The 17,920-nt window shown below is 37.0% G+C and overlaps 3 protein-coding genes and 1 long non-coding RNA gene across 4 annotated transcripts; all 4 read right to left on the bottom strand.

Moving 5' to 3' along the window:
• LOC109128126 lies at window positions 1-592 on the bottom strand. The gene is made up of 3 exons (XR_002034591.1): window positions 505-592; window positions 256-348; window positions 1-70 (listed from the first exon to the last, which is right to left on the bottom strand). It is a non-coding gene; the product is annotated as an uncharacterized LOC109128126 (long non-coding RNA).
• On the bottom strand, window positions 13,875-15,117 carry LOC104733882. The gene is made up of 3 exons (XM_019233967.1): window positions 15,029-15,117; window positions 14,786-14,891; window positions 13,875-14,700 (listed from the first exon to the last, which is right to left on the bottom strand). The coding sequence occupies exons 1-3, from the start codon at window positions 15,049-15,051 to the stop codon at window positions 14,410-14,412; spliced, it is 420 nt and encodes a 139-aa protein (XP_019089512.1). The 5' UTR covers window positions 15,052-15,117; the 3' UTR covers window positions 13,875-14,409.
• Window positions 15,074-15,940, bottom strand: LOC109128000. Its single transcript, XM_019233653.1, has 3 exons — window positions 15,720-15,940; window positions 15,138-15,624; window positions 15,074-15,081 (listed from the first exon to the last, which is right to left on the bottom strand). The coding sequence occupies exons 1-3, from the start codon at window positions 15,909-15,911 to the stop codon at window positions 15,074-15,076; spliced, it is 687 nt and encodes a 228-aa protein (XP_019089198.1). The 5' UTR covers window positions 15,912-15,940.
• LOC109128155 lies at window positions 16,376-17,125 on the bottom strand (the record flags this gene model as incomplete). The annotated part of the gene is made up of 2 exons (XM_019233968.1): window positions 16,376-16,495; window positions 16,604-17,125. Coding segments are annotated over 2 exons (642 nt in total), but the record flags the coding sequence as incomplete, so codon positions are not given.

The following is a 17,920-nucleotide window of genomic DNA, read 5'->3' as shown; positions in this document are numbered from 1 at the left end:
CAACAGTCCAATACCATTCCAAGTGCATATCAACATATAGCTCGACCTAGTTGTGTTGCTAAATATACCTCTGCATAAGTCAACGAAACAAGAAAATCACTATACCATCACAAAAGATTGGTTGATAAAAGTCCAATTACATATTACATTAACAAACGAATCCAGCATTTTGTATAGATTTTACAAGTATACACAAACTCATCATCAAGGTAAGAACAGAGGTGAGATCCAAACATATCATTTATGCATACTCACCGCTAAGTGACTCTTCAACACCCTTTGACTTCACCTCCTGCTTTCTCAACGACTCCAGGCACATGAAAGTGATATTAACCTTTAGTCCCTTCCCTGTAAAAAATAGAACACATGTAAGTAAGAAAAAAACTTGTATATGAAATTAAATCGAAATGCAGTAGCAAACAAGAGAAAATAATGGTGATGGTGAACATGGCTAATGATTTTGACCTATTTCTTAACCTCACGGTCCCCTAGTCCTCTACCCACCTTAAGCTACTTAACAGCAACATGGCTATTGATTAAAACCCTCCTTCGCCGAGTATGTATAGCTTAAATTCTTCAGTTATAGGGTTGTCCATTAGCTCGTCATAGGTGAATAGCCTCTGAACACTGTCCACCACAGCTGAATCTGAGACAAAGAAGAAAACTAACACAAATTAACTACAAACCAAAAATCTGAATATATAGCCAATCAGATTTCATAATCAATAGATAAACATATCAATTACATATGCAGAACTTCAATTAAGGTTTACTAAAATAAAGTATCATGAAACTATTGATCAAGGAAGAGTAGAACATTCGACCAAGGGTGTCCGTACAACCATCCGTACTGACGTCCATACAAGTATGTGGCGAATGGGCTATGGTCCAACAAGGATGGTGAGACAAGGAGGCCTTAGGGAATTTGAGTTTAGTAGGAAGAAGGATTTAGAAGAGGCAGCTCACAAAATATCTCAAGTGGTCGAGCAAGTGGTTGGTGGGAGAGTCACATGTGTCCGTTAGGAGATGTCAAACCTAGGACTAGTCACTTTCACTATTCCCCCGTCCAAGAGAAGCTTCCTTTATGTCCCTTTCTTCATTAAGTCTCCCCTAACGGCTATATGCCGATTGTATGGCTATAATAAGCCTTGTTCTCACATTTGTAAACAACTAATCTAAGACTTTATCTTTTCTCTCATTCTTCTATGTTTCTCATACGATTCTCTCACTCTTGTTCTAGTTCTTATTCCGCAATTCTTACATGGTATCAGAGCTAGGTTGTTGTTCTTGACAATCTAACTCTTCTATTCATCTCATTCTTCAATTCTTCTCACTCGATTCTCATTATACTTGCTTTTATTCTCCGGGTAAAGTCTTTATCCAACGGTCCATAGTACTCAAGCATGGAAAATTCAAAACCACTTGTGTTACCAACTGTTCTCAAGGGAGGAAACTACCTCCTGTGGTCAAGAACCACCAAAACCGCACTATGTGGTCGCGAACTATGGAGCCATATCGAAGGTTATGAGGCTCCAAGAAAAGCCACCAAGGAAGATGGAAAAGAAACCATCAAAGAAGATGAAGAGGAGGCTAGACTCGAAGAAGAAGCCAAATGGTTCCAAGAAGATTAGACCATCCTCTCCATCCTCCAAAACTCTCTCGAAGCTCCAATACTCGAGGCGTACTCATATTGTGAGACAGCAAGCGAGCTATGGGAGACTCTTAAGAATGTCTTCGGCAATATCTCCAATCTGACCCGTGTCTTCGAAGTCAAGAAAGCAATAAATGACTTGAACCAAGAAGACGTGGAGTTTAACAAGCACTTTGGCAAGTTTAGATCTCTTTGGGCTGAGTTCGAGATGCTTAGGCCAAACACGATGGATCCGGCTGTACTCAATGAACGGAGGGAACAAGACAAAGTGTTTGCCTTACTCCTAACTCTCAACCCTACGTTCAATGACCTCATCAAGCATATCTTGAGGTCGGACAAACTTCCCAGCCTCGACGACGTCTGTTCTCAAATCCAAAAGGAACAAGGATCTCTAGGCCTCTTTAGTGGAAAGGGGGAACTTGTCACCGCTAACAAGGGAGCTTTCAAGCCAGAAGACCGGAGATCTAAGGGAAGATGTGAACATTGTAAGAGGAAGAACCACACCGAAGAGAAATGCTGGTTTCTCCATCCTCATCTTCGTCCGAATCATAACAACAATGGTCCGAGAGCAAATCTCACTCACACCAAGGAGGAACAAGGTCAAGCCGGTTCACCAAAAGGTGGAGAAGAGACTGCCTCAGGAGACTATGTGAAGAAGTCGGACCTAGAGGCCTTCTTCAAGTCATTGGCTCTCAAAGAGTCAAGTGGTAAAACTTTCTTTACCCTAAAGTCTAATAACTCTCTAGTAGTAGATTCGGGTGCTTCTCACCACATGATTAGTAACTCGAATCTGCTAAACAATATAGAACCAGCTAGAGGAAATGTTATAATCGCTGATGGTGATAAAATACCAATTCAAGGAATAGGTGATTTAGAATTATTTAACAAAGAGTCTAAGGCGTTTTACATGCCTAAGTTCACTTCTTATCTCTTGTCGGTTAAAAGAGCCACTAATGATCTTAATTGCTATGCTATATTTGGGCCTAATGATGTTTACTTTCAGGATATTGAGACTGGAAAATTGATTAGCGAAGGTGGAACCAAAGATGACCTTTATGTTCTTGAAGATACTTCACCAAGCTCACCAAAATATTTTTCTCTTAGTTCTCATCTTGGTGTTTCATTTAATGTTATGTGGCATACTAGACTAGGTCATCCTCATTCTAGAGCTCTTGAATTGATGTTACCTAATGTTTCTTTTGATCATTCTAGTTGTGAAGCTTGTATCCTTGGCAAACATTGTAAAACCGTATTTTCTAAGTCTACTACTTTCTATGAAAAATGCTTTGACTTAGTTCATTCTGATGTTTGGACATCGCCTTGTGCCTCTAGGGATAACAACAAGTATTTTGTGACCTTCATAGATGAAAAATCAAAATATACTTGGGTTACTTTACTTCCTTCTAAGGATAGAGTGATTGATGCCTTCACAAACTTTCAAAATTATGTCACTAACCAATTTAATGCTAAGATTAAAGTGTTTAGAACAGATAATGGAGGCGAGTACACTAGCAATCGATTCAAAGAACACCTAGCAAAGCATGGCATTATACATCAAACAAGCTGCCCATACACTCCTCAACAAAATGGAGTTGCTGAAAGGAAGAACCGACATTTGATGGAAGTGGCGAGATCAATGATGTTTCATACTAATGTTCCCAAGAGATACTGGGGAGATGCGGTGATGACAGCATGTTATCTCATCAACCGAATTCCAACAAAGATCTTAGACGATCAGTCACCATTTGAGGTATTAAACCAATTTAAACCATCCATTAGTCATCTAAAAGTGTTTGGGTGTGTTTGTTTTGTTTTAGTGCCTGGAGAGCTCAGGAACAAACTCGAAGCCAAGAGCATCAAGTGCATTTTCCTTGTCTATTCGATAACTCAAAAGGGATACAAATACTTTGATCCTATCAACAAGCGCACTTGGGTCTCTCGCGATGTCAAGTTCCTTGAAGAACAAGGATACTTTGATAAGAAAGATTGGGCGGACTTAAAGGATCTTGCAACTCCAAATGATCAGTCGGCAAGCCTCCGGTTCCTTCTAGATCACCTTGGAGCATCATCAACTCCAAATCAAACTATGTCCCAGGATACTACACCTGACTCAACGGACGAGACTAATTCGAACGTACCGCCACCTCAGACGGCTGCTCCAACTGATGAGTCGCACGACACTACGGTTTCTGAGCCGGAAGGGGAGGATAACTTGATCGGAGAAGAAGAAGTTGAACCAGTAGAACCATCTTCTCTCACGACCGATCCACCTCTACAACCTCCGCAACCGAGACGTAGTACAAGAATCAGGTCACATCCGTCAACGTGGAAAGATAAACGAGTATACTATAACATGAAGCCATTGCTCACCCAATTCAAGCCGTCTGCTCTCTTGCACTTCTACCCACCGATCATCAAGCTTTTCTTGGGAAGATAGATGAACACCATATACCACAAACGTACGAAGAAGCCAAGGAGAGTAAAGTATGGTTGAATGCAGTTGATGATGAAGTGGGAGTCATGAATCATAACCATACATGGGACGAAGCTGACCTTCCTCCGGGCAAGAACGCTGTGAGCTCCAAGTGGATATTTACAATCAAGTTCTTGAGTAATGGAGACATAGAACAATACAAAGCTAGACTGGTAGCAAGGGGCTTCACTCAAACCTATGGAGAAGACTATAAGGACACTTTCGCACCTGTAGCTAAGCTCTCCACTGTAAGAGTTGTTCTCTCACTTGCTACGAACCTGTCTTGGGATTTATGGCAGATGGATGTCAAAAACGCTTTCTTACAAGGAGAATTAAACGCTTTGCTACGAACCTGTCTTGACACCACCGCCTGGTCTTGAAGATGTGATCAAACCTGGAAAGGTTCTGCGCTTAAGGAAAGCTATATATGGACTAAAACAGTCACCAAGAGCTTGGTACCACAAGCTTAGCACCACACTGAAAGATCATGGGTTTAAGAGATCACACTCGGATACTACTCTTTTTACACTGCAAAATACTAAAGGTATAGTGGTTGTTCTCATATATGTAGATGATCTAATCATCACAGGAGACAACCAAGAAGGTATTAAAGAGGTTAAGGCTCATTTAAATTCAGTGTTTGATATAAAAGACCTTGGAGAACTTAAGTAGTTTCTTGGAATTGAAGTCTACCGCTCTCCGGAAGGTTTATTTCTTTCACAAAGAAAATACACTCTTGATTTACTTTGTGAGACAGGGAAACTAGGAGCAAAGTCTGTGGACACACCACTTCCAGATGGTTACCAAGTTGAGCGAAAGGGGGAGCGAAAGGATCCTCCTTATGACAATCCTTCTCGCTATCGCCAACTTGTGGGTAAGTTAATCTATTTAACACTTACTAGACCTGATATTTGCTATGCTGTGAATCAGGTGACCCAATACATGAAGAATCCTACAACATATCATTGGAGCCTATTGGAGAGGATTCTACATTATCTCAAAGGGAGCCCTGGACAAGGCATTTGGATGGGAAAGAATTCAAACACCGACATTGTGGGATATTGTGATGCTGATTGGGGTGGCGATAAGACAGATAGGAGGTCAATAACCGGCTATTGCACATTCATATAGGAGGCAATCTTGTTACTTGGAAGTCAAAGAAGCAAAAGGTAGTGTCAATGTCAAGCGCCGAATCAGAGTATAGAGCAATGAGGAAGCTCACAACTGAGCTTACATGGCTCAAGGGCCTACTTGAAGAACTAGGCTTTAACGTGAACACTCCTATCCCTATGCACTGCGACAACCAAGCCGCCATTCACATTGCAACAAACTCAGTCTTCCCTCAATATATTTTTGTCCCATGTGGTTTTATATATTGAGGTTTTTAACGAGGTAATGTGTCACGACACTCCAAGTTTAGCCACCTCACTCAGCTAAACTTGAGGGGGAGTATTGATCAAGAGAGAGTAGAACATTCAACCAAGGGTGTCCGTACAACCATCCGTACGGACGTCCGTACAAGTATGTGGCGAATGGGCTACAGTCCAACAAGGATGGTGAGACAAGGAGGCCTTAGGGAATTCGAGTTTAGTAGGAAGAAGGATCTAGAAGAGGCAGCTCACAAAATATCTCAAGTGGTCGAGCAAGTGGTTGGTGGAAGAGTCACATGTGTCCGTTAAGAGAAGTCAAACCTAGGACCAGTTGCTTTCACTATTCCCCCGTGCAAGACAAGCTTCCTTCATGTCCCTTTCTTCATTAAGTCTCCCCTAACGGCTATATGACGATTGTATGGCTATAATAAGCCTTGTTCTCACATTTGTAAACAAATAATCTAAGACTTTATCTTTTCTCTCATTCTTCTATGTTTCTCATACGATTCTCTCACTCTTGTTCTAGTTCTTATTCCGCAATTCTTACAGAAAAAAAGCAAACCTTGGGATTGTGTTTAGCATTCCTCGCCTGCAAAGCAGTGGCTTTAAGATCAAGGTTGCTGGAAATATATACAAGAGACACATAAGAGAACTCACTGAAGAGTAGGAACAATCCCAGAAGGATGCTTAGTAAGGTCAACTGATCAAAGGTCAATAAAATAGAGGAGGTCTGAGAACAAACCCTGACCGAGTAATTCGACCATAGATAAATACTCTCAATCTGGAAGAACGAACCATGGCTTTTGAAGCAGCGACACATCTCTCGCCAGGATTTTCTTCGATTACTTCGGCGGTAGAGGCTGAAAGTGTACCGGATCTGGGAAAAAATCAGATCTGAAGAAGGAGGAGTTGGGGAGAAGACGAGAAAAGGTGATAAAGATGATGAAGAAACGAGGAGAAGAAGTGGGAGGAAGGAGACAAAGAAGAAAATGAAAGATTTGTGAGAATTAGAACTAAATTAGATGTAGAAATTTTTCATTAAAAAAAACAAATATTTTTAGAGAAAAAAAAGAAGGAAAGGAGACTTTTCAGTATCAGAATTTTTTAGAGAGAAATTTGAGAGAGAGAGAGATCACAAAAAAAAAATAGGTTTGACTTATATAGAGAAGTATATATATGGTTAAATTATCCGGTTAGGTTAAAATTAAGGAATCGGTACGCATTCGGTTAAGTTCAGCTATCGGTTTGGTTAAATTATCGGTGAAATTAAGATAATATAATATTAATGGTTGATGGCATAACATAGTCAACCACCAATAGTTTAAAAAGAAGTCTACTTAAGCAAACCCTAAATCAAATAATTTTAGCCTAATCAACCTTTCATTGTTTAATTTGACTCGTTTATATGTACATTTATTTTATTTCAATGCAGGAAGTCTATGTGGTTATTATTTGATCAATAGATTTATCAAATTATTTTTTATAATTTTTTTAATTAAAATTTAAACTATAATTAAGGAGTAGACGTCTTTTTATGTCTTCTTGTTGACGTCAGTTTGTAATCCACCTTAAGAAATATGTTGTAGACTTCCTCGGGTTACATATGTCATTTTGGCTTCTGTTTTTTGTTTGGTCGTAAGGGAGTCAACTGTAATATCAGTATCTTTAGTGGTTATGTTCCTCAAATATCGAATATGAGGTCTATTTTTGCATTCAACACCAAATAAAGGTATACAAAATGCAATTGCCCCAATTTGTTTTGCCTTTGACGCCACAACTGTTCATTCCACTTTCACGTTAGCATGATTGAGTCTTTAAGTTCTTTAGGGATATCCAATCCCTTGTCTTCTACTAGAATCATCAAGAATGGGATTCGACTTATCCTAAAATTTTGCTAATATAATATTATTATTCAATTGAATTCTACAACTTTTTAGACAACTAACGTATAGCAGTGTTAATCGGGCTGGGCCAAAACCTGTAAAATCTGTATATGTTTGAGTCCAGTAAGGTCTGGCCCGAACCCCGTAATACCCGTATATGTTTGAGTTCAGCCCAGTCTGACCCGAAATATTTTTGGGTCTATATTTTAAAGCCCGAACCCGGCTGTAATAGGACTACAGGGCTTTTCGGACTTTTCCAGGTTTATCTTAAAGATCANATGTAGAAATTTTTCATTAAAAAAAACAAATATTTTTAGAGAAAAAAAAGAAGGAAAGGAGACTTTTCAGTATCAGAATTTTTTAGAGAGAAATTTGAGAGAGAGAGAGATCACAAAAAAAAAATAGGTTTGACTTATATAGAGAAGTATATATATGGTTAAATTATCCGGTTAGGTTAAAATTAAGGAATCGGTACGCATTCGGTTAAGTTCAGCTATCGGTTTGGTTAAATTATCGGTGAAATTAAGATAATATAATATTAATGGTTGATGGCATAACATAGTCAACCACCAATAGTTTAAAAAGAAGTCTACTTAAGCAAACCCTAAATCAAATAATTTTAGCCTAATCAACCTTTCATTGTTTAATTTGACTCGTTTATATGTACATTTATTTTATTTCAATGCAGGAAGTCTATGTGGTTATTATTTGATCAATAGATTTATCAAATTATTTTTTATAATTTTTTTAATTAAAATTTAAACTATAATTAAGGAGTAGACGTCTTTTTATGTCTTCTTGTTGACGTCAGTTTGTAATCCACCTTAAGAAATATGTTGTAGACTTCCTCGGGTTACATATGTCATTTTGGCTTCTGTTTTTTGTTTGGTCGTAAGGGAGTCAACTGTAATATCAGTATCTTTAGTGGTTATGTTCCTCAAATATCGAATATGAGGTCTATTTTTGCATTCAACACCAAATAAAGGTATACAAAATGCAATTGCCCCAATTTGTTTTGCCTTTGACGCCACAACTGTTCATTCCACTTTCACGTTAGCATGATTGAGTCTTTAAGTTCTTTAGGGATATCCAATCCCTTGTCTTCTACTAGAATCATCAAGAATGGGATTCGACTTATCCTAAAATTTTGCTAATATAATATTATTATTCAATTGAATTCTACAACTTTTTAGACAACTAACGTATAGCAGTGTTAATCGGGCTGGGCCAAAACCTGTAAAATCTGTATATGTTTGAGTCCAGTAAGGTCTGGCCCGAACCCCGTAATACCCGTATATGTTTGAGTTCAGCCCAGTCTGACCCGAAATATTTTTGGGTCTATATTTTAAAGCCCGAACCCGGCTGTAATAGGACTACAGGGCTTTTCGGACTTTTCCAGGTTTATCTTAAAGATCAAAAATTCAAACTTATAAACTTTTAAAAGCAGTGTTTAATTAAATGTGCACTATAAAACAAATCAATCAAAATTGGAATAACTCATCTATATTTACTACAACCAACTTAATTTAAATGAAAAAGTTTAAAACTAAATAAAATTTCAATACTTTAACCAAATAAAACAATATCTAATTCATATAAAATATTATAGATAAAAATTTTAAAAGTATTAAGTAAGGTTATTAAGTAAATATGAAAACTAGGATTAGAGATTTAAATTTTATTTACAATAAATTATTAATTAAAATTGCAATCAAACAAAAATGTTATAAAAAAATACAAATAATTCATTGTAAAACTATTTTATTATGATGTTTTTAGGGCCGGGCTGGACCAGCACATGAGCTTTTGCACTAATTGACATACCTACTAATGTATAATTTTATTGGGTCAAAAGCATTTTTCCGAATTAACCCAAAACAAGGGAATAATTGCTAGATTAACTCTTAAAATATTAAGGTCAATTGGGTTATTTTCATGTCTAAAATACCCTTTAGTGCTTTGTTAGGAAAAAAAAATACCATAATACCCTTATAATATTTTCCAGCAATTAGGAGAGGGAAAATTATAAAATCTGTGGTATGTGGTGACAGATTAATTTGATTGTCACAGGTTTTTTTTTAAATGGCAGATTTACTTTGGCAGATTTATTTTGGTTGACAGACTTTTAAAAATCAGTTGTGACAGTTTTTTTTTTACGGCTGATTTTGTTCGAAACGGCAGACTTTTTTAAACGAGACAACAAACTTGTTATTATTTCAGCCGGTTTGTTATAATTTGTGGCCGACTTTTTATTTTAGTTGTTACAGTTTTTTTTCTTAAACTAAATATCTGTTGTAACTTGACAGATTTTTTGAGGAAAAAAAAATTACTAGTTTGATGTTTATTGATAACAGATTTATTTTTAGTTACAACAGATTTTAATAATTTTACCAATAATCTGCAGAGAGATAGCAGATTTTTAATCAAAATTTGAAATTGCTAGTTTGACCTACACTTTGTAGCACGTTATGGCAGATTTATTTTATGTTATGGCAGTTTTTGATTATTTTTCCAATAATCTGTCGTTTAATGACAGATTTATTTAAGGAAAATAAAAATTGCTAGAATGACCTTACAAATTTGTTTAATGTTGTGACAGGTTTTTTGTTTGTTCGAGTCATTTCTTTTGGTTATGACAGTTTTTAATTTTTATATACTGACAGATTTTTTTTTTTGAACTAAACATTGACAGACTTATTGTAGGTGTGGCAGACTTTTTATTTTTGTTTCTATGTATGTCACATAAACATTAAATTTTTAGGGTTTTCCCTAAACGGTTTCCTATTTTTTCTCCATCTATAGCACGACGGCGCCTCTATACTCCATTGAACATCGTTTTTTCCTTTTGGGTTCACAGTCAATTAAATCTCTCCTTTTCAATCTTCTAAACGATTTTTCTTTTTTGGGTTTGGCATGGATCACGTGATTGTGGTCTGTGGCAAATGGATCTTTGATGAAGTCAAGTGGTTGTTTGTTGTTGATAATAAGAGAGGGGGTCGTATTCTAGAGTGTAACAACCAAATGAGTTACGATGATTGTATCCAATTGGTGTATGAAGATTACGGTTTGGATAAGAAAATATATGATATTGGGTTGAGTTACAAGATTTCGAAGGTGTTATTACAAAACTTACCGAGCGATACACCACCAGTATTTATCACCAATTCTCGACAGTTTCATGGTTTTCTAAAGCAATTGAAGAGCGACACACTTCGACTTTGTGTTGAAGTGACGGATAAAGTTAAGATTGGATCGAGAAAAAGAGCCAGAGATGATAATTTGTTGGTGGACGTAGATACTGAATTGGCTGACAGAGACATTACTAATGAAGATTCAGAAGTGGACGATGAAGAAATGAGATTTGATTACTGTGATGATTCTGATGGAACAGATTCCGATGATGAAAATTTTAGCATGTATGGGATTCCACCAGAAGAAGAAGAAGAAAAACCTACTGCTATTTCACCAAATAAGAAGACAAGTTCAGGTATATTCATTGAAGAACAGAAGGAAGATGATAATTATGCAAAGTTAGACTTGTCTTCTCTTAAGTTGGCTGTTGGTCAATGTTATGAAACAAAGAAGCATTTGGAGACACGATTGAAAATACTAACCGTAGTAGAGAAGTTTGATTACTACAAATATAAATCGAACCCAAGGTTGCTAATTGTCAAATGCTGGGTAAAAGGTTGTAAGTGGAGGGTGAGAGCTACAACAGGAAAAGACTATCCAACGTTTCATGTCCGTGTGTTTATTTCACAACATACATGTTCAGTGACAGAGCGTTTTTCACGTACCCGACAAGCAACTCATGAGATTCTAGGAGCGTTGTACAAGGATTTCGTTGGTGGAGTTGGGCCGAAGGTATTGCCAATGCATGTTGCAGAAGCGTTAAACAAACGCTTCCAGATCAAGGTACGTTGCTTGGTTTAAGATTCAATATTTTTAACACAGTTTTAGCTAAAGTTATCGTTAATAATTCGTTTTGCAGATGGAATACTGGAAGGCGTATCGGACACTACGACATGCTCGAGAATTGGTTAGGGGTAGTCCAGAGAGTGGTTATATGCAGCTAAATACTTACTTGTACATGTTAAAGAAGGCAAATCCAGGAACATATACGCAGCTTGAACTTGATGATGCTGATAGATTTAAGTACTTGTTTCTAGCTTATGGTGCAAGCTTGAATGGATTTCATTTCATGAGGAAAGTGTTGGTTGTTGATGGTACTTTTTTACAAGGAAAATACAAAGGGACACTTCTGACGGCCACAACTCAAGATGGCAATTTTCAGATTTTTCCTATAGCATGGGCCGTGGTTGATACAGAAAATGATGAATCATGGGACTGGTTTTTCAAACAACTCCGGTGTGTGATACCAGATGACGAAGGTCTAGCCATAATTTCTGATAGGCACAAATCTATTGGAAAAGCAATTAAGGAGGTTTATCCAAAGTCTAGTAGGGGAATATATACATACCATTTGTACAAAAATATATTGGTTCGATTTAAAGGTCGGGAAGCATTTGGTTTGGTTAAGAAGGCGGCGAATGCTTACAGAGTAGTCGATTTTCAAACCATTTTTGATCAGATTGAAGCTTTGAACCCTGCACTTCATCATTACCTTGTCCAAGCAGATGTGCGACTCTGGACACATGCACATTTCCCTGGTGATAGGTACAACTTGCTTACTAGTAACATTGCAGAATCAATGAATAAGGTGATGTCACACGCTAGAAGTTATCCTATTGTGGAACTGTTAGAAACAATTAGGTCCATGATGACTAGTTGGTTTTCAGATCGAAGGAATGATGCATTAAAAATGACTACATCTCTAACTCGTGGTGTTGAGAAAGTTCTACAGGTATATATTCTCTTCTTATTGTCGTATATATTCTCTAATCATAACTCGTGGTGTTGAGAAAGTTCTACAGGTATATATTCTCTTCTTATTGCCGTATGAATCATGGGACTGGTTTTTCAAACAACTCCGGTGTGTGATACCAGATGACGAAGGTCTAGCCATAATTTCTGATAGGCACAAATCTATTGGAAAAGCAATTAAGGAGGTTTATCCGAAGTCTAGTAGGGGAATATGTACATACCATTTGTACAAAAATATATTGGTTCGATTTAAAGGTCGGGAAGCATTTGGTTTGGTTAAGAAGGCGGCGAATGCTTACAGAGTAGTCGATTTTCAAACCATTTTTGATCAGATTGAAGCTTTGAACCCTGCACTTCATCATTACCTTGTCCAAGCAGATGTGCGACTCTGGACACATGCACATTTCCCTGGTGATAGGTACAACTTGCTTACTAGTAACATTGCAGAATCAATGAATAAGGTGATGTCACACGCTAGAAGTTATCCTATTGTGGAACTGTTAGAAACAATTAGGTCCATGATGACTAGATGGTTTTCAGATCGAAGGAATGATGCATTAAAAATGACTACATCTCTAACTCGTGGTGTTGAGAAAGTTCTACAGGTATATATTCTCTTCTTATTGTCGTATATATTCTCTAATCATAACTCGTTGTTAAACTAATAATGATTTTATGTTGTTTTACAGAGTCGTGTAGAGTATGCTAAGCTACTTACTGTGCAAGATATAGATGCTAATCAAGTACAAGTTACAAGTGGATCATCTCTCCACGTTGTAAATTTGAAATATAGAAGGTGTACATGTCGCAGGTTTGACTTGGAGAAGTTGCCTTGTGCACATGCGATTGCGGCTTGTGAAAAGAGGAACATATCTCGAATAAGGATGTGTCATCCTTATTTCCGTAGAAGCTACTTGTGTGATTCCTATGCAACTGCCATCATGCCAAGAGATTTTGGTACACCAGTTCCTGAACAAGTTGTGAGCAAGGTTGCTTTACCACCAATACCTAAAAACAAACCTGGAAGGCCAAAGAATTCAAGAATGAAGTCTGCTTTGGAGATTGCTATGAAAAGGAAAAAACCAAGAATACAATACACTTGTGGTAATTGCAATCAAGTAGGACATAATCGAAAGACATGTAATAACTAGAGTATCATTTTCAGTTCAGTTTGTGTTTTTGTTTTTGTTTTGCCCTTTGAATACACTTCTGGTTATTGTTAAACTATCTTCGATTTTGTTTTAGTTTCGACTGTAATATTTTTGGTTTGCAAAAATAATAGCAAGACAGCAAGAATTCTCGATGCTAACGAGACTGCAGGTATGAGGCTCTAGACTTAACTAGACTTGACTTAAGGACTTAACCAGACTTGAGTAAAAGGACTTAGCCTTAACCAGACTTGACTATGAGGCTCTAGACTTAACTAGACTTGACTTAAAACTGCAGGTTTCTCAAAAACTGCAGGTTTCTCAAATTCAAATTCAATGCCTTAAACATAAAACAAGACTTGACTTACGACACTTAACCAAAACGAAGACATGATCGTTAGTAAACTAATGTTTTAAACCCAAAACAAATAAATGATCGTTAGTAAACATGAATTCCACATGATCGTTTGTAAACATGAATTCCACATGATCGTTAGTAAACATGAATTACAACAAAAACAAAGACACCACCATAAAAGGTTTTAAACTCAAAACAAACTATCACTCATCACTCATCAATGAAGTGAGGGATTCATCAATAAGGTGGGGTATTACAAACTGATTAGGCTGAGACAAAATAGTAGTCATTCTATGGCCAATACTCTCACCAACTTCATCAAATAACTCACATGCAAGTTTTATCCGAATCGCCGGGATGTTCTCATCGCATATCCCATCAAATTTTTTCCCAAGGGCCAAGCACTCAATATACTTTAGAGCAAACACACCACAATCGCCTGGATCTTTATTCAATGGCACACCTTGTGTCACTCGTTTCACCTCTAGCATGGCATAGCTCTTCTTGCGAACCTGTGGAGGAATTGCTTGACTTAACAATGCAGGGATCATTCGCCTAAGTGCAATGCATTCTTTCACCAAATCAGAATCTTTCACCAAGGATGGAATGCTATCATACACGTATATGGTTCTAGCTGGCAAGTCAATATCCAGAGCCACCCAATGATTTTTGTTGACAAAAAGGCAAGCGTATATGATCCACATCAACGTACCACTTCTTCTTTGTCTGCGAGTCAACAGGAGCTAAACCATTGTAGTGTTCCAAGTACATGTCTCTGAACAAGAAATTTCTTCGTGAAAGTGCAAACTGGTCGAAATCTCTCAATAGTGATGAGAGCATATCTTGATCCAAAAAGGCTATGCGTTGGTTAGGGTACTGAGAAGGATCACAGATGAATCTGTTGCGGAACATCTTCATGGCAGCGCCCATGTGCTACATTACAAGCAAATTCATGTTAGAAATGATCATAACAACACCACAAAAAAAAGCCAATAGAAACCAATATGTATACACTTACAAAGTCTTTCAACCATCCATAATCAAAACTAGGCCAGTCCAATCTTGGTGTCATAATCTGCCAATAAAATCTAACATCTGGATTCCCAGTTTGCAAAGGTGCCTCCCTGTAAACATGTAAACCGACATAAGGCTAATGTGTACTAATAGGAAATACAAAGCATAATACTTACTCATCAAGAACATGTAAACCGACATAAGGCTAATGTGTACAAAGTATCATAAAGCTAAAGATAATACTTACTCATCAAGCTTCAGGAAATCCATAAGTTTCTGTAATTTAGCATCTTCAGCTGGCTTTAGATGATCATAAGACACGTTGGAAGAGATTATTCGTTTCACAGTAGAGTTACCAACAAATGGATACTTTTGAAATTTCGCCAACTGCAGAACTCGTTTTGCTAGTGTCGTATCTCCATCCAAATTTTTTAAATGCTCTCCAAGTCGTATCAATGTTGCATCAAGCCTTTTACTAACCAACTGTTGTTGAGGGTCATCCCATGTATCTTCTGAACTAGAAGCCATTTTTGTATCAAGAGCAACAACTTTGTCAGTAATATCTTCAAGTTCACTACCATCAACAGCTGGCCTCTTTCCCTTCTCCTTTTCAACTTTGACAGCAGCTGGCCGAACATTCTTGCGACCAAGTTTCTTTAAAACATCACCCACTAAGTTCTTCTGATGATCTTGAGTGACATAAGTCTGCTCACACAGAGGAAGATCAGCAGATACTTCAGTTTCTGACTTCTTCTTTTTATTACTCACAGTGTTTGTCTTTTTAACCACTTGAGGGACTGGAAATTCATCTTTTGATGTCTCTTTCATCTCTACCATCCAAGACTGCAAAGATTGAAAAAAATGACATAATGAAATCGTATTACAATATTGGAGACAAAATTAAACAACTGCAAATTAAATACCAAAATAAAACTTACTGGTTGATGACTATTAGCCTCATCCTCTTCATTGTTGTTTGAAGTCGAATCAACTGGGACATTAGTGGGTTTTGTTTCTTTCATCCCTTTCAAATCTACCTCCACCATTCTAATCCTATCACTAAGCTTCTCATCTAACACAACCATTCTCTTCTCAACAAAAGCTTCAAATTTACCTTCTAATGCATCCATCCTACTGATTAAATTTTTGCCCAAGTCGCTAATTGAGTCATTCATTTTTTCTATCATCCTCCAAATATCCAACAAGCTTTTTCTCTCATCTTCAACATCCTGCAATGATTTAATTGTTACTATATTACTTAAGAAACAATATTGAATATGCAAGTGAATAATAACTTAAGAAACATGTGTTTTAATAACTTAAGAAATAAGCATGTGTTTATAGAACTGTTAATAATAACTTAAGAAACAATATTGAATATGCAAGTGAATAAATAACTAACCTCCATATGTTCCTTGCCTTTCTTCTCCTTCTTCATTACATCTTTTTCTCCTTCTTCATCGATTGAGAAATCAGCTTTCGTTTTCAATTTTTTAGCACTGCTTCGACACTCGCCAGTCTCATTTCCTTTAGCTTTTCGTTTTTTTCTTCCCATGCTCACTGTTGTGTCAACTCTCCAAACATCTGAAGGTAAGCAATCATTGACAATATCATTAATCAATTTGTCTAGGGCTGGATCCTTATTCTCTTCATCGTCACTCCATTCAGGATACATATGATCCTCTGAAACATCCACCATATGCTTTACACGGACCTATATATATCATAGAATTAAAATATAAGTGTTCATCGTAACATGAAAAAAGGCTAAACAGAGACAAATTATAAAACAAATGGTGTAGTCATAAATTCGAAAACAAACCTGTCCATGTTTAGAATACTCATCCTTTATCAATTCATTCATCTTGATACCTTTCCGTGTTGATTGCCAATCAAGCAAAGGAATGCCAGTACCCGTAGACCTTCTCAACCCATACAGTTTTCCAATGCCAGGCACACTCTCATACAACCAAATCAACAAAGCATGCACACATCCTTGTACCGTGTAAGAGTCTTTATCTAAATCAACAATCTTGACTGAATTGACTAAGCAAGTAAAAGCCACTCGACACCAAGGATGTTTTTCAAAACCATCTGGATCAAACACCCTTTTAGCACTTGAAAGAGGGATCCTAGAGCCATGATGTATGCCATGTATTGCAACAGATAATAACATTAGCCTACCAACCATCATCCTTTTCTCTTCAGACCATGTCTTACTAAAATCCATAACCTTTTCCAACTCAGTGTACTTTGGACCGTCTGAAGTTGTTTCAATCTCCATTTCTCTCCAAAATGCATGATGATCAACATCTATGTTCTCCGACGAGTCAATTGGATGACAGTTTAATCATGTTATTTCAGCAAACTCATTTAACGAAAATCTGATAGGTCTACCATCAATCAACGACCATACCTCATGCGAATTGTTGACTGCTAGCTGATGTGTAAGGATATAGTGAACTTTTGCAGCAGACCATGTGTATGATAGTTCAGCTAACTTAATAAATACTCCAAGAGATGATTCCTTCAACTTACCCCNTGAAACTGAAATATTTGTGTGGTGAATGATGATGATGCAATGGTGAGATATGAATGGAATGATGGATGGGTGTTTCAATTCCCCTTATGCTATTGCAGTACAAGAGGTATCAATCCTAAATGAGTGTTTGTGAACAGTTAAGATATGCATATGAATCTAAGTTAAGACAAATGTAAAGATTGTTTGTCACTAACAATCCTAAGATGAAAATGTAAAATGCAGAAAGTAAACTACAAGAACTAAGAACTAAATGCAAATGAAACAGGGTGATTATAACAGTAATGATGCAAGAACAGAAATAGAAACTTCTACTAATGAACTAATGAAAGACTAGTAATGAACAGAAAACTAAGTAAATGCAACAGAAATGCAACTAGAATGAAACAGGAATGAAACAAGGCACTCACAAATCATGAAACACAAAGTTCTGGGGATGAACTCGAGCAGCACTCGACCGAGTGTAGGTCGAGTGAGTGGTCGAGCTAGACAAATTTGGAAAAACAGAGCAATGCAATAAAAACATAGTAATGCTAAACCAAATCAAACTACAAGCAAGCAACATGATTAAGACTGTAAATTCAATAAACAAAGAGGGTC

This window comes from Camelina sativa, chromosome 12, assembly GCF_000633955.1.
Source record: "Camelina sativa cultivar DH55 chromosome 12, Cs, whole genome shotgun sequence".
Classification (NCBI taxonomy): Eukaryota; Viridiplantae; Streptophyta; class Magnoliopsida; order Brassicales; family Brassicaceae; genus Camelina; species Camelina sativa.
The sequence above is the reverse complement of the archived record's forward strand: the minus strand, read 5'-3'. Positions and strand labels throughout refer to the sequence as shown.

What these genes read in the sequence shown, in the direction of transcription:
- LOC104733882 (XM_019233967.1), bottom strand. Translation starts at nt 15,051, where the DNA reads ATGGATTTCCTGAAGCTTGATGA. An exon ending in GATTTCCTGAAGCTTGATGA is followed by an intron (nt 14,892 to 15,028) that starts GTAAGTATTATC and finishes ACATGTTTACAG; the next exon opens with GGAGGCACCTTTGCAAACTG. An exon ending in ATGGATGGTTGAAAGACTTT is followed by an intron (nt 14,701 to 14,785) that starts GTAAGTGTATAC and finishes CTTGTAATGTAG; the next exon opens with CACATGGGCGCTGCCATGAA.
- LOC109128000 (XM_019233653.1), bottom strand. Translation starts at nt 15,911, where the DNA reads ATGGATGCATTAGAAGGTAAATTTGAAGCTTTTGTTGAGAAGAGAATG. An exon ending in AGGCTAATAGTCATCAACCA is followed by an intron (nt 15,625 to 15,719) that starts GTAAGTTTTATT and finishes CAATCTTTGCAG; the next exon opens with TCTTGGATGGTAGAGATGAA.